This window comes from Geotrypetes seraphini, chromosome 4 (genome assembly GCF_902459505.1).
Source record: "Geotrypetes seraphini chromosome 4, aGeoSer1.1, whole genome shotgun sequence".
NCBI classification, from domain to species: domain Eukaryota; kingdom Metazoa; phylum Chordata; class Amphibia; order Gymnophiona; family Dermophiidae; genus Geotrypetes; species Geotrypetes seraphini.
In genome coordinates this window covers 122,979,634-123,001,918 of record NC_047087.1, presented here as the reverse complement: position 1 = coordinate 123,001,918, position 22,285 = coordinate 122,979,634, and the positions used below count along the sequence as shown (strand labels likewise).

At 45.5% G+C, this 22,285-nt stretch overlaps 1 protein-coding gene across 2 annotated transcripts in view; it reads right to left on the bottom strand.

The window, feature by feature from the left end:
- The window catches only part of MAB21L3 (mab-21 like 3), a 72,484-nt gene extending 51,131 nt beyond the window's left edge, over window positions 1–21,353 (bottom strand). Inside the window, exons 1-2 of one of the 2 annotated variants that reach the window (XM_033941559.1) lie at window positions 21,235–21,353; window positions 9,041–9,152 (exon numbers count right to left, since the gene is read on the bottom strand). In XM_033941559.1, the coding sequence (XP_033797450.1) occupies window positions 9,041–9,088 (48 nt within the window). In that variant the 5' untranslated portion in view covers window positions 9,089–9,152; window positions 21,235–21,353. Of the gene's footprint in view, window positions 1–9,040; window positions 9,153–20,843; window positions 20,888–21,234 lie in introns of those variants that run through there. The other variant, XM_033941558.1, reaches the window with a different exon arrangement.
- Window positions 21,354–22,285: the final 932 nt, after the last annotated feature.

The window sequence follows — 22,285 nt, the reverse complement described above, 5'->3', positions numbered from 1 at the left end:
TCTGCCGCCAATCATACCAATCCACGGATTTTAGCTTTATACTCTCTGGATTTCCCCCTTAATCTTAGAGCTATCATGGCCAACGCCACAGGAAAGATCTTAGCCTTACTGGTCCTCTACTTACTAGATATGAGAAGTCTGATATTAAGAGCTTTAGCATATGAATCAATTCAAACTCACTTTACATGGGATAGAATCATCGGGTCTGAAAAATCTTTTTGCCCCTCTGCACGGAAACAGGCCCTTTTCCAATACCTGTGGTTAACTCTTCCCGCCGTCCCTTAAGACCAATGCACAAAAGACAACGACTCCTAAAAAATCTGTGACATTCAGAGCCTTTGGCTCCTCTAGATCATTACAAGCTATCTGGAGCTTACCTGAACATTCGTTCAGTCAGGAATAAGGCACAATTGGTCAAAGACTGGCTGGAAGAAACCCACCTGGATATTCTACTTCTAACTGAAACATGGTTAATCTCTGATCAGGATATCATCATAGGTTATTTACTACCTTCAGACTACAAAATTATCCCTTTATCAAGAAACTAAAAAAGAGGAGGTGGTTTAGCAATAATTCTCCGAGACCACTTAAAGTTCCAAGTGTTAGACTCCAAACTGACTACTGAACTGGAGATTCTCACCTGTAAAATATCTAAAGAGGACTGCAAAGACAACTTGATCGTCATGATATTTTACATTCCCCCCAACAAATGGCATCTAGCAAAAGAGGAATTTTACGAATTCCTCCTTGCAAACTTGGTAGCCGATGCCTACAACTTTATAGCTGGGGATGTTAATTTACACCTCAAACAGGCAGACAATTCCAACGTAACTGACCTGCTTTCCTTCTTTACATGATTAGGGTTTTCCAAACCATCCCCAGTTAAAACCCACCAGAAAGGTCACCACTTAGATGATCACATTCCTTTCTATTGCCCCAATGACCCCCACTATAAGTTTCAAAGGTCCAATACTCCCTAGTCGGACATCTCTTATGCAGTTTTGAATTATGCTGGATTAAAAGACAACTTAAAATGAAACCATGGCACAACTTCAAAGAGAAAACTATTTGCACAAGAGGACAGCTGAACCCGTAGAATTTTGGATTCACTATAGCTTAATTTCCAACCTAGCTTTTGACCCTAACTTCATTTTAGGATGGAAAAACTTTAGTGATCAGGTCTTGAACGACATAGCCCCTCTGAAAAAATGTAAAAAAAAGACAACGTTTATCATACAGCTGGTATGACCCCGACTTAATGGTCTTAAAGTGAGAATTACGCAAATTGGAAAGAATATGGTGCAAATCAGGGAAAGATAGACTTACCTGGCGACTAAAGGTTAAAGAATACAAAATAATGATCAAAGAAAAGCGTAGCAAACATTACTCCCAAAAAATTAATTCTCCTACTTTAAATAGTCACAAACTTTTCAGAATAGTCAATTCTTTGATATTGAATTCCACAAGCACTCCAATAAAGTCTTCCCACCCCCTGCGGCAATCTTAGCTGACTTTTCCGTTACAAAAATCCACAAATTGAGATTGTCTCTTGCAGGTTCTAGCATAGATTTACCTATCACACTTACTGCCTTAGACAAAGAAGGTACAGCTGTTGACATGATCTGGAATCACTCTGAAAACCCAGAATGGAGTCACTTCTTCAAGCTTTACTCAAAATATGTAAAATCCAATTGCCTACTGGACAACTGCCCACTGACTATTATGAAAACAACTCCTGTCTCCTGAGGCTGAACTTTTTAACTGGGTTTCTTCATGCATGCGTACCGGTAAATTAGGAACTTGGTCATTTCTTTGCGACTCCTATTATCAAAAACCCAAAGGAGTCCTTTTCCTTGATGGCCAACTACAGACCTATTGCCAACATACCATTCTTTCTTAAACTAATGGAAGGTCTGGTTAACATTGACCTCACGAAATATTTAGAGAAGTTGAGCATTCTACATGATTCTCAATCTGGCTTCCGTACAAATTACAGCACTGAAACAGTTTTAGCCTCTATGACTGACCATGTTTTCCATTTGTTTTCCCCGGGAAAAAGCGCACTGGTACTGCAGTTCGACTTCAGTAGTGCCTTCGACCTTGTTGATCATAACATCCTGCTTAGGTGTCTTGACTCCATCAGCATTTCCGGACAGGTATTAAATTGGTTCACGGGTTTCCTAAAAAAACTGGACTTACCAGTTCTACAGCGAAAGAACCTACTCTCAAGCTTGGTTCAATCTCTGCAGAGTGCAACAGGGCTCCCCACTCTCCCCCTCACTTTTCAATATCTACATGGCATCATTGGGAAATATGTTATCCGAATTAAAACTGATCTTGTTTTTTTCGGGATTCAGTTTTAATTTGGAATGCATAGTCCAATGTTCTACTTTGGTAAGGACAGATGAGATGAATTGCTCTGTCTCTTGGGAAAATGAGGTTATGGGAATAATAATTATGTCATCCCAAATTAAAACTGAATCCCGAAAAAAACAAGATCTTCTTGACCAAGTCCCACTAACAAGATTGTGAACACCTCCTTGAGACTAAATGGGTCAGACTACCCAATTAATCCTATAACCAAAATCCTTTGCGTCATTCTGGATTGAAGCCTGATGTTTGAAGATCACATTAACGTTCAAGTCAAAAAATACTTTCTCACTTTATGAAAACTTCGTACCATTAAACATTACTTCGATTTCTTTTCCTTTCGACTGCTAGTTCAATCCCTGATCTTAAGTACCTTAGACTACTACAATATTATATACTTGGGATCTCTCAAGAAAACCATCAAATGACTGAGAATCGTCCAAAATGCTGCAGTCCGTCTCATTTATGGCCTCAAGAAATCAGACCATGTAAGCCCGTATTACAAAAAACTATACTGGCTGCCTGTGGAAGCAAGGGTCATTTTTAAGTTTGCTTGCCTTTGCTTCCACAGGTTCATCCCCAAGCTATCTGTCTCACCAGTTCAAATTCCCAGGCACAACTAATACATGCAGTACTTACTTATTCGCTTTTCCATCCCTAAAGAGCTGTACCTACAAGAGATACCTCAATAAAACATTATCATTCCAAGCAGGCAAATGGAACAAATGTTTAACCAACTTTATCTCAAACGCACTTTCGTATCAAATGTTTAGGAAGTCAATCAAAACTTATCTGTTTGACAAGTTTCTCTAAACCCACTTCATCTTGGATGTACTGCCAAAACCCTTCCAGATAAACCTGATTAAAAACTTAGCATGCCAATGTAATTTCGAAAGTTATCTGTAATGTCTCTGTCTGTATATAGTCTCTTCCCTTGTAAACTGCTTAGAACTGTTTGTGGTATGGTGGTATATAAAAATAAAATAATTATTATATGTGCTCATGTGTCTTTATAAAGATACCACATCAGAAAGATGTTGCAGTTATACCCACTCCAAGGCTGGAGTAACTCTATGCATGTTCTGATAGAAACTGAGACACGTTTGTTTTATAAAATATATGAGGGCTGTTCAAAAAGTATCAGACCTTAATTTTTCTTGAGTAAACAAATAAAGCTAGGTTTGGTGACCCTAATGCACATGCTTGAATTTTTTCCCACCTACAGAAGCTGTCAGTCGCCGGCAGACCACCAATGAGTGAAGAAGTGTAAGTGAGTGCCGTCAGATTTTTGTTTTTGATAAAATGACAGAAAAAGTTGAACAACGCTATTGCATTAAATTTTGTGTAAAGCTTGGCGATTTCCAAGTGGAAACGATCTGCAAGATTCAACAGGCCTTTGGGGACAAAGCAATGGGAACCACACAGATAAAGGAATGGTACAACCACTTCGGAGATTGCCGCACATCAGTGGAGAGTGAAGCACATTCTGGCAGGCCCTCAATATCCAGAAATGAGATCGTCATTGACCATGTGTGAACAGTGATCCCAACTTTCTCAGCATCCGACATGGCTGTGTATGACTTCTGGCTTTTCCCCAAGCTGAAAATGCTCCTGAAAGGGACCAGATTTCAGTCAAGAGATCATGCAGAATATGATGGACCAATTGCGAGCAATCTCAAAAGAGGCATCCCAGCACTGCTTCCAACGGTGGCAGAACCATTGGAAGAAGTCTGTGGCAGCCCAAGGAGACTACTTTGAAGGAAATTAGTATAAGATTGTTGTATTTGAATATGAGTATTTTTTATAAATAAAGGTCTTATACTTTTTGAACAACCTCGTATGCATGGGTTGATCTTGCCTCTTTCCACCCATTCTCCATTCCCAGAATGACTATATGTGATTTGTACAACAGTAGGTGCTATGGTGTATGACTATTTACCTCAATGCAATTTTGTAAAGTAGGCTGCTCTATATACTCAAATGCTTATGAAATGACCCTCTTAATTAGAAGTCCTAAATGTATTTTTAAGCTGGGAAAGTGGATCTTTAGTGTTTTTTACCTGCACAACTGTGGCTAATTAAAATTTCAATAGAAGCTGTAATGGCTGAAACTAATGAGAATCTTAATATATTCTGAACATCATAACTTGGTTGTCTGAGCAAAATGGCTGCAAATTTTTTGTTTTAATTTTTATTACATGCAATCGTGCAATTCTTCACAAAGGTAACTGAACATCTTTAACAAGTTCCATTTGTAACTATAAACAAAATTGCAAATACATATTAATGGCATCTTTTAAGAGCTGTAGGCGGGAGGGGAGGAGATAGTCAGGTCTTTTGTGATTTATATACTTCAGTAGGCTTAGTTTAGGTCTAGAACCCTTAGTGAGTGTTGTGGTCAATGTTTGGCATGCAAACAGGCTGTGTGTTATCCTATGACAGTGGTTCCCAAACCTGTCCTGGGAGACCACCAGCCAATCAAGTTTTCAGGATATCTCCATTGAATATGCATATTCATTAGGGATAGGGTTAACAGACGTCTGGAAAAACCCGGACATGCCCACTTTTTAGAGGACTGTCCAGGTGCCTGGATGGATTTTCTAAAACCTGGCAGTTTGTCTGGGTTTTTGGAAAGTCCTGATGAGCTCTGGCTGCATCTGGAAGGACTCTGAGCATGCGCGGAGGACATCACACACATCAGTGAAGGCTCCAGGCCCTCTAGTCCAGACACAGCTGGAGCTAATTGGGAAAGAAAGGAGGTTTGTGGAGGTGGGGCTGGGGGTGGAATGGGGCGGGGCAAGAGGCAGAACAGGCCGGGGCCATGTGTCTGGGGTTTTGTGGCCCAAAATACAGTAACCCTAATTAGGAGTATCCTGAAAACCTGACTGGCCGGTGGTCCCCTAGGACAGGTTTGAGAACCACTGTCCTAGGATACCTGTTGCTGCTGTACTGTTAAGTGCTAAGCTAAAATTAGCACCAACCCTAGCATGTGGCTATGGTGTCACAGAGCTTTGGTATCAATATGGGTTTTCTGACATTGGCTTTGTTATGAGCCGAAATTGCCGTTATATAAAGTATTTTGATCGATCCTTGGCTTATCGAGCAGGTAAAGTTCAAGTATGGTTAGATGATCTGATTCAACAATCTGCATCTTATTGCACCTTTAGAAAACTGGTTAAGACCTATTTGTTCAAAAAATTTGTTACGTGATTGATGACTATGTCATAGTTTCATACTGTATTTTTCATTATTGAAATATTGTACTGCCTTTTTGTGTGGAATGTCCAGTTATTTTTATTCTGTGAACTGCCTAGACCTCTTTGGGTGTTGGAGGTATAGAAAAAAGTCAGTGGCGTACCTAGCATATGTGACACCCGGGGCCCATCACTTTTTGACCCCCCCACCCCATCTATATGAAAAATATAATTTTTAGTAACAATCCACATATCGCACAAGAGTGTACCTAGGAAAAGGCAGCATCTTAAACACTGCAGTGAGCACTAGAACACCAACACATACATTGTAAAACTAAACAAGGCAGATCCTGCACAGTCAATTGATCCTGTACAGTCGATGCTATCAGAAAGCCATGTCCCTTTCATACACACAGACAGATACACCCTCGCCAAATATGGAATAATCACAAACTAAAAATAGAAATATGTAGACAAAAGTTAAACTGAACCACCAAGAAACCAGACTCTGCATACCATGCAACACCACAACACCACAAAAACAGTAATGCATGTCCTCTAATACTGTGCAAAATATAAAGACAGTAGATGTAAATTTGAAAAAACTGATACATAACACATCACCACTTTACAAATTAACAAATAAAAATAAAACAAATAATGAGAAATAAGAAAATACCATTTTATTGGATTAATCCCCGTAAGCTCGGTCCCCATCCCCGCAAACCACCTGATTCCATCCACAGAAGCCTTAAATTGTTTTATATTGAACTTATAATATTAAAGTATAAAAAGAAACAATATTCTGTACAATTGTAAATTTATAAATCAGCGTCTTCTCCCCACTCTCTTTTCCCCATTTCCCTTCAGCGTCCTCAGCCCACACTCTCTCCACTTTCCTTCAGCGCACACACATAAAAACAAGCAAGTAATTATGTATCATTTTCATTCTATTCATTCATAGAAATTAAAGTCTAAATAATGCCAGTCACATTACAAAACATGATTTTACAAAAATAATTCCCTGCACAGTCAAGCCTGCAAGGATTACTAGATGTCTTTCAGTAGCTCCCCTCCCTCCCTCCCCCTTACCTTTGTGGCCAAGTCAAAATGATCTACCAACAATAAAATTTTTAAAACACAAAGCACACTGTACGCAGAGAAAATGTTAATTATAATTTATATTCTGTGGGTTTTCAAAGAGGTCAAGGCAGATGACATTATGCAATGTCACCTCAGTAACAACTATACAAAAATAGACAAATATACCCCCTCCCTTTTTACTCCTCGACGCTCATAGGCTCCCTGTGCTAAAAATAGCTATTGCGGTTTAGTAAAAGGGGGCCATAGTGCAAAATATAGACAGCATATATAAATTCTCAAAACGGATACATTTTGATCACTAAATTGAAAATAAAATCATTTTTCCTACCTTTGTTTGGTAATTTCATCAGTCTCTGGTTCCACTTTCTTCTTCCGACTGCATCCAATATTTCTTCCCTTCTTTCAGCCTCCTATATGCTTCCTCTCCTCCAGACCTCATTCCCTCCCCCAACTTTCTCTTTCTTTCATCCTACCCCCTTCTTTCTTTCTCTCCATGCCCCCTTTCTTTCTGTATGTCTGTCTGTCTTTCTCTCTCTCTCTCTGTGCCCCATCTTTCTTTGTTTCACCCTGTCCCCTTCTTTCTTTCTCTCTCCATGTCCCTTCTTTCTCTATGTCTGTCTTTCTTTCTCCGTGCCATTTCTTTTTCATCCTGCCCCCTTCTTTCTCTCTCCATGCCCCCTTTCTTTCTCTGTCTTTCTCTCTCCATGACCCATTTCTTTCTTTCACCCTGCCCCTTCTTTCTTTCTTTCTCCATGCCCCCTTTCTTTATGTCTGTCTTTCTCTCTCTCCATGCCCCCTTTCTTTCTGTATGTCTGTCTTTCTCTCTCTCTCTCTCCGTGCCCCATTTTTTTCTTTCTTTGTTTCACCCTGCCACCCTTTCTTTCTTTCTGGCTCCCTGTCCCCTCCTTTTCTTTCTTTCTTTCTTTCTCCCTGCCCTCCCCCATGCCACTGCCATTGGGAAACATGCTGCTGCCACTGCTGCCGGGGAAAGGCTGCCACTGCCACCAGCGGAAACAGGCCGGTGCTGAGTCCTCCCTCCCTGCTTTTCTTCCCCGCGGGGCCGATCAACTCTCACCACCCGACGTCAATTCTAACGTTGGATAGTACGTTCCGGGCCAGCCAGGCAGCGATTGGCTGGCCCAGAACGTCCTCTCAGATGTCAGAATTGATGTCAGGTGGCGAGAGTTCGTTGGCCCCGCGGGGAAGAAAAGCAGGGAGGGAGAACTCGGCGCCGGCCTGTTCCCGATGGCGGCAGTGGCAGCCTTTCCCTGGCGGCAGCCTATTCCACGGTGGGTAGCCAGCTGTGCACCCACTCGGGGCGTGCACCCGGGGCGGACTGCCCCTCCCGCCACCCTTGGTACACCACTGAATAAAGTTATTATTATTATTAAAAGATCTGCAAAATATCTGATTACTTATATTCATGCCACAAAAAAGGCAGTTCAGAGAGACTAAAGGGTCTTTATTTACAACCTATAGGGGTTAAGAATAACAGAGATACCAGTCCTGAAGGTAATTGTTTGCAGGTGGTCACCTTCCAGCAGGCTCAAGTTAGTTAAAAGGACATAACCAACTGCAATGCTAGAAGTTTGGGGCCACTTGAAACAGACATACAATTGCCTGGTTGGGCCTGTGGGCCTTCTGCTGATGAGAAATAAGAACATTCTATTCTCTAAAGAGCTACCAGTATCTCATGCTGTAGTCAAAGGACTGTGGAAGGGAAGAGAAGCTTCTTTGCAGTTCAGCTTAAAATCTTTGTTTTCAAGAGGTTCTGCACAAGACGTTAACATCCAATCCAGCTGATAGGAGTAAAACATGTTCCTTTTTCTTTAACACAAAAAACATAGAAAGGCTACCTACCATATGTGCAAACAGAGAAGGGAGGTGGAATGGAAGATTGACTGGAGTCAGAAAGAGAGAAATACAGGCAAATTGTGGGGAAAAGAGATGGGCAGAAACAAGGGTGACTGACTGGGTAGTGTAGATAGAAAAAGGGAAAATCAAGGCCATGTCAGAGACAGAGGGACATAATTCAGGAAGAAAGAGAGGGTTGGGCATAATGAGGGAGTTAAGTCATAGAAAGATGAGGAAAAGTGAGATTCAATGCCAGTGGGGAGATGTAGGCAAAAAGAGGGAGGACTGAGGGAAGTGGTTAAAGAAAGAGGGGGAGAAGAGCTCAAAATGTGCGGGAGAGATAGATGAAGGAGACTGTATGGAAAGTCAGAAAGACAGGACTGTAGAGTATGTGCTTGCAAGGAGGCATATAAAAGTGAGAGTATCAACTTCTTTAAAACTTATTTAGTTATGTTTGTTTGACAAAAAGACAAATATGCAGACAGACAAGCTGGTAGCTACGCAGGTCCTCTTCTTACCTTCTTCTGCAGATTATGGTCTACATCTTCTTCTGTAAAATCTTTCATTTTCAGATGTGCCCCAAAGTTCAGAGTCTGACAGAATTTCTTTCAGATGTCGCAAAGAATAAAGCTGAAAAGGTTTGATTATTTACCATTTCTGAAAAACACTTTTCATTAGCACTTGAGCTTTAAAAACTGAACCGAGAGTCTGTCATCAAGATCCAGTGGCAGGGCCACTACCGTCACTTGGGAGTCCAAGTTCCATTCCTGAGTATCGGGGGCAGTGTTTAGTCCTAGCCATGTACTGGGTTCTGGGAGCATATTGGTCTTTGGCCCCTGATCAAAAAGCTGAGCTCTATGGGGAGTAGGGGAGGTAGAGGAGAACCCTGTGTAGTTGTGGCATTATCAGTCTTCGTTCACAGTAACAATAAGGGTCAGTCCTGACTGAGCTGAAAGCCCAAGAAACTGAGCAAAGATGATTTTATTACAGTGTTTTCCCAAGTCAGTCTTTGCCAGTCAGGTTTTCAGGATATCCACAATGAATATGCAGGCAGTGTATGCAAATCAATCTCATGCATATTCATTGTGGATATCCTGAAAACCTGACAGGTATTCTAGGACCAACATAGAAAACATTGCTTTATTATTTGGTTATAAAGAATAACTAAAAGATTCTCCTAGTTCCAAAAGTTCATCTGAATAACAACATTAAAATGGTTTGCTTTTCTATGAGCAGAGAATTGTGATTTAAGCCTTTGGAAGGCAATTCTATAACAGGCCATTAGTTTAAGCCCATTCTATTTAGCACAGTTACTTACCATAACAGGTGTTATCCAGGGACAGCAGGCAGATATTCTCTACATGTGGATGACGTCACAGACGGAGCCCCCTAGCGGATGTTTTCGCAAGCAGACTTGCTTGAAGACCTTCAAGCTTGTGATTGGCCCGCGCATGAGCGTGTGACCCTCCCGCCCGGTCTAGGGCATGCGTCTCCTCAGTTCAGATAGCTAGCAAAAAAGCCAACCACGGGGAGGTGGGTGGGTTGCGAGAATATCTGCCTGCTGTCCCTGGATAACACCTGTTACGGTAAGTAACTGTGCTTTATCCCAGGACAAGCAGGCAGCATATTCTCTACATGTGGGAGACCTCCAAGCTAACCAGAATGGGATGGAAGGAGAGTTGGCAATTTAGGAGAACAGATTTTGCAAAACGGACAGGCCAAAACGGCCATCACGCCTGGAGAAAGTATCCAGATAGTAGTGCGAGGTAAACGTATGAACCGAGGACCAAATGGCAGCCTTACAGATTTCCTCAAGTGAAGTTGAATGGAGGAAAGCAACAGACACCGCCATCGCTCTGACCTTGTGGCCAGTGACTCGACCCAGGAGGGAGAGACCAGCCTGAGTGTAACAAAAAGAAATACAAGCGGCCAACAAGTTAGAAATGGTCCGCTTAGAAACAGAACGACCCAAGCAATTAGGATCGAAAGAAATGAACAGCTGGGGAGCAGTAAAATGAGGAGTGGTGCACTTCAAGTACAAGGCCAGTGCACGCTTACAATCAAGAGAATGCAGAGCCACCTCTCCAGGGTGAGAATGGGGCTTCAGAAAAAACACAGGGAGAACAATGAATTGGTTGATGTGAAATAGAGAATAACACGGGGAAAAAACCTGTCCCCGTCACTGCCCCATCCCCGGCCCACCATCCTCTGCACCGCCCCGTCACCGCCGTTCCCTTCACCGCCCTGTCACCGTCACCACCATCCCTTTCACCGCCCCGTCACCGTCACCGCCACTGCCATCCCATTCACCGCCCCATCACTGTCCCCGCTGCATCCATATAAGCCTTAGTACTGTAATATTTAGCTTATTCCTTTCTTATAAATCAAAGTTCCTGCTGCTGAACTAGAGAAAGAGATGTTCAGCTGGCAGGGCTTTGTTTATAAATTTTTATCAACACAACTAATATACTACTTTATCCTAAAGCAAAAAATAAATAAATAAATATAATTTTTTTTTCTACCTTTGTTGTCTGGTTTCTGCTTTCCACATCTTCTCATTCAATTCCTTCCATCCACTGTGTGTCTTCTCTCTGCATCTTCCATTTGCTGTTACTGTGCCTCTCCCTTCACCCATCCCCCAATTGGTCTAGCACCCATCTTGTTCCCTCCACTCCCCCATAGTCTGGCATCTGTCTTCTTCCCACTCTGTCTTCCACATTTCCCTTCAGGGTCTGTTCCTCTCCACCCTCCTTCAATGTCTGTCCTATTCCTTTCCACCACCACCCTTCCCTCCCTCCTTTATCATCTGTTCCTTTCTACCACCCTTCAGCTCCTCTCGCATGGCCTATCTATCTACCTTCCTCCCTCTTATTTTCATGGCACGTTACAATGTAATTTGTGCAAGCCACTGGAGTCTGCGAGCTCGGTCCCTGTCCCATCCCCACAAACCCCACTTCTGTGCTCCTATTTTCCCCATTTCTAATATCTCCCCTATGTATCTGCCATTGCCCCCCCCTGTGCCCATATACCATCCCCATGGCATGTCCCCTTTATGTCTCTGTCCCTATGCCCCATACACATAATTTCCCCTCTTTCTGTTACCTTCCTGTGTCCAGATTTCCCCTATCTTCCTCTTCCATACCAGTGTGCCTCTTCTTTTCAACCCCATCTAGCTTTTTTCCCTCTTTCTTCCCCCCCCCCCCTGCTTCTAGCATCTGGCTCACCTGCCTGTCCTTCCCTTTCTTTCCTGCTGTGGATTTTTCTTTCCGTCTTCATCCCCTTGGCCCAGAATCCTTTTCCCTTTCACTCCCTCCTTCCAGTTTGAGCCGGGAACACGGGAGATCACACGGTCCCCGCAGCCCCCACTCGCCTGCCCAATCGATCCTAGTGTTTAGCCAGCTCTCTCTTCTCCTCACCTTAGTTTGCAGGCTTTCTTTTTCGGCGACCTGCACGCGCGGCTGCTCAGTGTTCAATCATCTGCTCTGCTGCAACTTCCTGTTTCCGGTTGCGTCAGAGCAGAAGATCGAAACTGAGCAGCAGCGGGTGCATGGCTCTTTGGGAAAGCGTGCAGGTCGCCAAAAAAGAAAGCCTACAAACTAAGGTGAAGAGAAGGGAGAGAGCTGGCTAATCACTAGGATCGATTGGGCAGGTGGGTGTGGGCTGCGGGGACCGCGCCATCCTTCATGCCTCACTGCGGGGACAAGACCATTCACCACTCCACGGGGCGGTAAATGGCCTTGTCCCCGTCGCCGCAGCGACTGCTAGTTTTCATTCCCCGTTTCGGCGGGTCACCCACGACTAAACGCGGTGGCCGCGGGTAAACCGCCACTGTGTCATTCTCTAATGTGAAACTCAGAAACAACCTTAGGCAAGAACTTAAGATGGGTACAGAGCACCACCTTATCATGATGGAAGACAGTGAAAGGAGGGTCCGCAACCAAGGCTTGAAGCTCACTGACCCGACGGGCAGAAGTGAGAGCAATAAGAAACACAACTTTCCAAAATACTTCAAGTGAGCCCGTGCTAGCGGCTCGAACGGGGGTTTCATTAAATGAGCAAGGACCACGTTAAGATCCCAAACCACAGGAGGTTGTTTAAGGGGCGGATGAACGTGGAAAAGGCCTTTCATGAAGCGGGAAACCACAAGATGAACAGAGATAGGCTTCCCATCAATCGGCTGATGAAAAGCAGCAATGGCACTACGGTGGACTCGAACCGAGGAGGACTTGAGTCCAGCGCCAGACAAGTGGAACAGATAGTCAAGGACAGCAGATAAGGAGGCAGACAACGGCTCCTGCTGTTGAGTAGCACACCAGGAAGAGAAACGGGTGCACTTCTGATGGTAACATTGGCGAGTGTACTCCTTCCGAAATGCCTCCAGGACGTCCAGCATAGTCTGTGAGAACTGGAACGAGGGCATTAAGTCTCGAGGAACCAAGCCGTTAAAAGTGCAGAGACTGAAGATTGGGATGAAGTAGAGAACCTCGACTCTGCGTAAGCAGAGAAGGAAAAACAGGCAGAAGAGGCTCCCTGGAACTGAGTTGCAACAGAAGGGAGAACCACGGCTGTCAGGGCCACCGAGGAGCTATCAGGATCATGGTAGCACTCGTGGACTTGAGCCTGATGAGAGTCTTCAGAATCAGAGGGAATGGAGGGAACGCATACAGAAACAGGTTCATCCAATCCAGCAGGAAAGCATCCGTCTCGAGTCTAAGTGGGGTGTAGACCCTGTAGCAGAAGCGGGGCAACTTATGATTGTGGGGGGACACGAACAGATCGACGTCTGGAGTCCCCCAACGAGCAAATACCTGATGCAGGGTCAAGGAATGGATGGACCATTCGCGAGGCTGCAGAAGATGACTCAACTTGTCTGCCAGACAATTGTGTTGGCCCTGAATGTAGATCGCTCGAAGGAATATGTTGCGGTGAATGGCCCAATTCCAGAGCTGCATCGCCTCCTTGCACAGGGACTGGGACCCCGTTCCCCCCTGTGTGTTGATATAATACATGGCGACCTGGTTGTCCGTGCGGACCAGAACCACTCGGTCGCGAAGCAGGTGACAAAAAGCCTTCAGGGCGAGGAAGATCGCTTGAAGCTCCAGCAGATTAAGTACATAAGTACATAAGTACATAAGTAAGTACATAAGTAGTCGCCTCCGCCGGGGCAGACCAGAGGTCCATCCAGCCCAGCGGTCCGCTCACGCGGCGGCCCATCAGGCATATTGCCTGGTCAGCGGTCCCTGACTAATTTTATTGCCTACCTCTACAGTTATCTCTAAACCTTCCACTGGTCTTATCTGTACCCCTCAATCCCTTTGTCTTCCAGGAACCTATCCAGGTCTTCCTTGAAACCCTGTACTGTGCTATTTCCTATCACGGCCTCCGGAAGGGTGTTCCATGTGTCCACCACCCTCTGTGTGAAAAAGTACTTCCTTGCGTTTGTTTTAAACCTGTCCCCCTTCAATTTCATCGAGTGACCCCTTGTTCTTGTGGTTTCTTTCAAATTGAAAAATCTGTCTTTGTCAACCTTTTCGATGCCCCTCAGGATCTTGAAGGTCTCTATCATATCTCCTCTGAGTCTCCGCTTTTCCAGGGAGAACAACCCCAGCTTCTTCAGTCTGTCAGTGTATGTAAGGTTTTCCATACCCTTAATCAGTTTAGTTGCTCTTCTCTGGACTCCCTCAAGCATCGCCATGTCCTTTTTGAGGTACGGTGACCAGTACTGTACACAGTATTCCAGATGCGGGCGCACCATAGCCCGGTACAGTGGCAGGATGACTTCCTTCGTTCTGGTCGAGATACCCTTCTTAATGATACCTAACATTTGGTTTGCTTTCCTCGAGGCTGTGGCGCATTGTGCCGACGCCTTCAATGTCGTGTCTACCATCACTCCCAAGTCTCTTTCCAGATTACTGACCCCTAGCATTGATCCCCCCATTTTGTAAGTGAACATCGGGTTCCTTCTCCCTATATGCATGACCTTGCATTTCCCTACATTGAAGCTCATTTGCCACTTTTTCGCCCATTCTTCCAATGTCGTAAGATCCCTTTGGAGATTCTCGCAGTCAACCGTGGTTTCAACCTTGCTGAATAGTTTGGTGTCATCTGCAAATTTGATGACTTCGCATTTTGTTCCCTCCTCCAGGTCGTCAATGAATATGTTAAACAGGAGCGGTCCCAGCACCGATCCTTGAGGAACCCCGCTCGTGACCCCTTGCCAGTCCGAGTAATGGCCCTTTACACCAACCCTCTGCTTCCTGTCTGCCAGCCAGTTTTTGATCCATCGGTGGACCTCCCCGTGCACCCCATGGTTCCATAGCTTCCTGAGCAACCGCTCATGTGGTACCTTATCGAAGGCTTTCTGGAAGTCTAGGTAAATTATGTCTATGGGTTCTCCTTTGTCCACCTGGTTGTTTACCCCCTCAAAGAAGTACAACAAGTTTGTGAGGCACGACCTACCCTTGCAGAACCCATGCTGGCTCGACCTTAGCTGTCCATTTTTTTCGATATGGTCACAGATGCTGTCCTTAATCAGTGCCTCCATCATCTTTCCCGGGACCGATGTGAGGCTTACCGGCCTATAGTTTCCCGGGTCGCCCCTCGAACCCTTCTTGAAGATGGGCGTGACATTAGCTATTTTCCAGTCCTCCGGGATCTCTCCAGTTTTTAGGGATAGGTTGCATATTTGCTGAAGTGTCTCTGCTATTTCATTTCTTAATTCCTTGAGCACCCTTGGGTGAATGCTATCCGGACCTGGCGACTTGTCGCTCTTTAGCTTGTCTATCTGCCTGAGGACATCCTCCTGGCTCACCTCTAATTTGACCAGCTTGTTATCTTGATCTCCATTTTCTATTTCCTCTGGTTCCGGAATGTTGGATGTGTCCTCCCTCGTGAAGACCGACGTAAAGAAGTCATTTAACTTGTCAGCTATTTCTTTTTCCTCCCTCACTACTCCCTTTCTATCCCCATCATCCAAGGGCCCCACTTCCTCCCTCGCTGGTTGCTTCCCCTTTACGTACCTGAAGAATGATTTGAAATTTTTTGCCTCTCCCGCTAGTCTCTCTTCATATTCCCTCTTTGCTCTCCTAACCACTCGGTGGCACTCCTTCTGGCTTTCCTTGTGTTCCTTTTGGTTGGCCTGCGTTTGATCCTGTTTCCATTTTTTGAACGATGCTTTCTTGTTACTGATCGCCTTTTTTACAGCTGCCGTTATCCATGCTGGGTTCTTTATTCGATTTTTCTTGCACTCTTTTCTGAACCTGGGGACGTACAGGTTCTGTGCTTCGTGCACCGTACGCTTGAGCAGGGTCCAGGCGCTTTCTACGGACTCTACCTTCCTTGTGCTGCCGTTGAGTTTCTTCCCCACCATTTTCCTCATTGCATCATAATTCCCTTTTCTGATTGATGTGACAAAGTCGGTTGGCACTGGACCAAAAACCCTGAGTGCGAAGACTGTCCAGATGAGCCCCCCCAAGTGTAGGCCGACGAGTTCATAGTCAGGACCTTCTGCGGAGGAGGAGCATGTAACAGAAAACCTCTTGAAAGATTAGAAGAGAGCATCCACCAACGGAGAGACTGCCTTAACAAAGGAGTCACGACAATGAATCGAGAGACAAGGTCCTGTTCCTGGTTCCATTGGGACACCAGAGTCCATTGAGGAATACAAAGGTGAAGTCTGGCAAAAGGAGTCACATGAACCGTGGAGGCCATGTGACCAAGGAGGACCATCATGAGCCGAGCCGGGGCCAAAAACAGATGGGCAACCCTCCGGCATAAGCGAACAAGGGTCTCTTTTCGAGGCAAAGGCAAGAAGGCCGTGTCCAGAACCGCTCCGATGAACTCTAGAGACTGAGACGGATAGAGCTGAGACATGGGAAAGTTCACCTTGAAGCCGAGGCTCTGAAGGCGCAAGATGGTTTGATTCGTCGCTCGCAGAACTTCGTGGCGAGAGGACGCTTTGATCAACCAGTCATTGAGGTAGGGAAACACCTGCAGGCCGCGGAGACACAGGGCCACAGCCACCACCACCAGACATTTTGTGATGACCCTCGGAGAGGCCGCCAGGCCGAAGGGAAGAACACGAGACTGGAGATGGAGATCCCCCACCCGGAATCTCAGATACCGGCGAGAGGCCGAGTGTATCGGAATGTGCATGTACACCTCCTTGAGGTCCAGTGAGCACAACCAGTGAGTACCCCCTTCGTCTAAGAGGGGGTACAAAGTAGGAAGAGTGAGCATTCTGAACCGTTCCATGACCAGAAACTTGTTCAGAGTGCGGAAGTCCAGGATTGGACGCAGATCCTCCGTCTTCTTGGGCACCAGAAAGTATCGGGAATAAAATCCAGTGTTCCATTGGTCCACCTCCTCGACCGCCCGAAGGTGAAGAAGGGCCTGAACTTTCTGCAAAAGGAGAGGCAGCTGAGACTGAGCAGAAGGAAACTCTCTTGGAGGCAGGTCTGGGGGTACATGACTGAAGTGAAGGGAGTACCCCTCCCGGATGATGGAAAGCACCCAACTGTCGGTGGTGAGACCTTCCCACTGGGCATAGAAATGATGGAGATGACCCTCCGATGAGGAGGGGGGAAGGCTCCATGAGGAAGGGAGCCTGAAGGCTCAGATCGGAATTGTCAAAAAGACAGCCCAGTCTTTGCTGGAGCCGGCGGCTGGGCCTTAGTTTGACGTTGCTGCTACTGTTGAAGCCACTTCGGGGGAGACTAGAACTCAGGAGTAGATTTATGCGGATACCTTTGGAGAGGAATTTTGTATTGCCGAACTGGGGGGGGGGGCCTTCAGTTTAAGTTTCACCAGAGAGGCAAAGGACCGTTCGTGGTCCAATAGGCGCTTGGTGGCCGCTTCGATAGATTCATCGAAGAGCTCATGACCCACACACGTGAGATGGGCAAGACGATCCTGTAGATTCGGATCCATATCCACAAGACGGAGCCAAGCGAGGCGACGCATGGTGACCGCAAAGGCCGTGACCCTCGAGGACAACTCGAAAGTGTCGTAGGCCGCCTGGAACATATAGAGGCGGAGCTGGGAGAGGGTCTCCTCAAGGAGGTGAAATTACCGATGCCGAGACTCCAGAACATCCTCCCGGAACGAGCGGAGGGTATCCACACAGAACCGGAGGTAGGATGTGAAGAGAAAGTTATGGTTGAGGACACAATTCACCATCACTGAGTTTTGGTAAAGACGGCGACTAAACTTGTCCATCGTACGGCCCTCTCGGCCCAGAGGGACGGAAGTGTAAACTTTAGAGGGGTTGTACTTCTTCAAGGAAGACTCGACCACAAAGGAATGATAAGAAAGTTGAGAACTCCTTAACCGGGATCGTCCAGTAACGGGACTCCAACTTGGAGGGAATGGCCGTGACCGCATAGGGGATCTCCAGGTTCCGGAGAAAGGTTTGCCGGAGAACCTGATGCCAAGGCAAGCGTAACGCCTCGCGGGGCAGATGATCAACACCCATCTCTTCCAGATATTCCTGGGTATAACGGGACAGCCGAAAGCCTGAAGTCATAATGCCGTTGTACAGGGCCATGGTGAGACCTCATCTGGAGTACTGTGTGCAATTCTGGAGGCCACATTACAGTAAAGATATGCGCAGAATTGAATCAGTTCAGCGGACGGCCACCAGGATGATCTCGGGGCTCAAGGGTCTTTCGTATGAAGAGAGACTGAACAAATTGCAGCTCTACACTCTTGAGGAACGTAGGGAGAGGGGAAACATGATCGAGACATTTAAGTACCTCACGGGACGTGTCGAAGTGGAGGATGATATTTTCTTTCTCAAGGGACCCTCGGCCACAAGAGGGCACCCGCTCAAACTCAGGGGCGGAAAATTTCATGGCGACACCAGAAAGTATTTCTTCACAGAGTGGTTGATCATTGGAACAAGCTTCCAGTGCAGGTGATCGAGGCAGACAGCGTGCCAGACTTTAAGAATAAATGGGATACCCATATGGGATCCCTACGAGGGTCAAGATAAGAAAATTGGGTCATTAGGGCATAGACAGGGGGTGGGTAAGCAGAGTGGGCAGACTTGATGGGCTGTAGCCCTTTTCTGCCGTCATCTTCTATGTTTCTATGACTCAGACTGGAGATCCAGTTTCAAGGCCCTACCCATGTCATAGATGAAACGAGTAAAGGAGGACTGTTGAGAAGACTCATCCTCCTGAGGAGACCCCGATCGAGATCTGGGGGCAGCCGAGAGAGAGAAATTTCCCTGAATAGTAAGCTGGGGCCTCGGAGTCCCACGAATGGGAGACTTAACAGGCCCTACTAAAGTGTCTGGGGGGCGTCGAGAAATGACCCCGTGCTAGGTGGGCCGGGGAAGACCCCGGTGTCCGAGGAAGTAACTGGCGACGCCTCGGGGAAGACTGAGTAAAGGATAAGTCCTCCACTGGTTTCGAAGAAGGCCCCTTAGAGGCTGGCAGCTGCCTCGATGGGGAACACAACCCCGAGTCCAACTCGAGGACAAGCGTGTGTCTAGAAGGTTTCGCGGGTGGAGACCTGTCCCGAAAGGGCGGAGAAGCTCGGGGCTTCTTAGGAGGGGCAAAACTTGACAAAGTAGCGGGTGGAAAACGACCCCCTGGTCTGGAACCCCGAAAAGTTACAGGTGACTCGGGGAATGAAGAATCACTTGAGGGAACCCGGCGAGTTTTGCGGGCAGGGCCTCGAGAAACGAGGGGACGCTCAGGCTGATCAGACTGAGACTGGGTCGAGACCGAGGTCAGAGGCGTCGAAGTCGGGACCAGTTGGCTCACCACTGAGGAAAGCTGCGTGGTAAGAATAGTCTTAACCATGTCCTCGAACATAGGTACCGAGACCATAGGTGGTTGGGTCTTAGGTGCAGGCATGCGCTCCTTCGGGGGCAACCTCGAGGAAGAGTATTCCCTACGTGTGGAGGCACGCTTAAGAGTGATGTCTCGAAGATGCCGACGAGGCAGCACTGGCATGAGACTCGGAGGTAGGCTTCTTTGCCGGCATACCTGAGGAGGAAAGAGGAGACTTACCCAAGGCCAGAGTAACAGGAGGGGCCGAGGCCAAGCTCGAGGCCTGTCCCACAGGATCCATGGGGCCAAAGAGTTGGAGAATCTTGGCCACCCTCCGACGAAGAGCCCGCAGTTGCAAAGTCACACAACGGGGGAACGACTCAGTGCAGTGCTCTGCACCCAGGCACTTCACACACCAACGATGAGGGTCGGTGATGGAGATAACCCAGTTGCACTTGGTACAGTTTTTAAACCCGGAGCGAGGCTGGGACATAAGAAAAAAAGACGGCCACGGCCCCGCGGTCAGAGTAAGACTGGGAACCCGGTCAAAAAGGTACAAACCAAAAAACAAATAAAAAGAAGAAAAAAACACAGACACAAGCACAGCGACTCAAAAGAAACTAACCAAACAAGCCGTGGTACAAGAGGGACGATATCGCGTGAAGCAAGGGAGCAGTGCTTCTGGCTCCGCAGAAAACAGAGAACATGCTGAGGAGACGCATGCCCCAGACCGGGCAGGAGGGGCACATGTGCATGCGCGGGCCAATTGCAAGCTTGAAGGTCTTTAAGCAAGTCTGCTTGCGAAAACGTCCGCTAGGGGGCTGCGTCGGTGACGTCACCCACATGTAGAGAATATGTTGCCTGCTTGTCCTGGGATTAAAAAAAAAATGCAATTGCCTACTTTTTTTTTTTTTTTTTTAACAGAGTACTAGTGCAAGAATATCAGGGGTGACCATCTACACCTATAACTGGTATAAATGCTCATGGCTAATATATGCATGAATACATGTAAATTATTCTATGATTTATATTTTATTAGAACTTGTTATACCACTTCAGCATATGACAGATTTAATGTGTGCTATTACTACACTCCCCTATGCTCATTGGCAAAATATTAGTCATCAGTCATGGTGTGTACTTTTTTGCTAGTTATTAGTATGGTTATTAGAGGTCATTAATGTGTACAAGTACCCACTTATGCCATTTAAACACCTTCTTCCTGTCTACCATCACACATCTCCCAATAGAATTATACAAATACTGTTTATTCAGCAGACATAAAAAAATAATAATTTCATGGTTATAAATTTCTAACATCTTTTCATCACAAACATTTCTAATGAAAAGTCTACTCATAACCTGAACTCTTGTCCCCAGAGACTGTCTCTTTGCCTATCAGCTGCTGTCTCACTTGGTTCTTGGGCTTTCTGCAAACTTGATTCTGTTGGCAGTCTGTCCTGTTGTGTCAATCACTGTTTGCCACCTGTCTGTGCTGCAGCATCACATAGGTACTCTTTGGCGGTCTATACTGCTGTCTCACCTTTTCCCTCTTTGATTCTTGCCGCCATTCTCTCACCTGGCTTCTCTGTGTTGCCGTCGCCCCAGATCCTTTGGTTCTCTGTGTGCCTGTCTCAGCTGGTCCCCTTCAGCTCTCTGGTCTTATTGACATTAAACAGTACGTCATCAACTGCCAGTTCATATCAACTGTATGGTCTCTTTACTGTCAACATATATCAATTGGATCTATCGGCTTCTGGCTCCTCTTATGGAAAGTCAGCTTTGCATATCAAGTGACAACAATCGACTGTTTATTGACTCTGCTGTTATTACTGCTTTGGGTTTAAGAACAACCCCTAGAGAGAATTCTCAAATCTCTCCAACATTTCACCAGTGCCCTTCCTATCTGATCCAGGACAATATCGTTCCTTTACCTTAAGAAAGTCATTTCCTGAGAAGTTTGGTGCTTGGCTCTTCTCTGTAATTGCTGAAGAAAATCAATTTGTTTATTACTAGATAATCACAGCACTGTAAGGATAACATAGAAGAGATTATACCTATTAAAATTAGTAATATTGTCTGATGACTTTCAAAACCCTAGTATGACAACCAAAAAGACTGCCAGTATGAGGGGATGCTGAAATGTTCTCAGCTCAACCAAGAAAAGAATGATGTGGCTATGGTTCAAGCAATGATCTGAAACAATGTCAAAACACAGAATTTTGTTTCTGCAAATTGGCACTTAACAAAATAACACTTTTCTGCTACAGTGGCAAAATAATGTTTGGAATTTAGAAGTTGGTCGGTTGGGCTGAGAACTTTTCAGCACCCGCTTGTACTAGTAATATGGTAAGGTGGCCAACTGCTTGTCCCATAAAAAAAAATCCAGTCCTGGTTTTACTTTATATTCTATTCCAATTCTCCCCTCCCTCTAATGAAAAGCAGGATCAGCTTGAGATGAGTTTTAGTAATTTTTTTTTTTAATCTTTATTCATTTTAAAAACTTTCAATAAGTTCAATACAAGATAAAATCATTACACACTTTAACATCATTTAATATACTAACAAATACTACTTCAGATCAAATATCCCTCCCCCCCATACTCAACAAATATCTCAATCAAGTTTTAGTAATCTTGATGGGGAGGAAATCAAGATGCACATAAACAGGAGAGAGCACCCCATGCAGCACCCCAGGAAAAAAAAAAAAAGAAACTAAAGACTGACTGGGAGGTACACACACTTTATAGTCTCTGGTAAAGGTTTTGTTTTACGTGTGACTTTCTCCCCTCAAAAACTCAGATATTGTGAAAAGTCAACAATAATAACAAAACACTTTCACTAAGAAAGATGCACAATGTCAAATGATGTATTAATAACACAGTTCAGGCTAGATAACAATCTAAAAATGGAGGAAAAAGCCTCAGACAAGGGCCCTCCCACCACCACAATGATGGAATAACGGTGGTTAAGTGTTCACCTCAT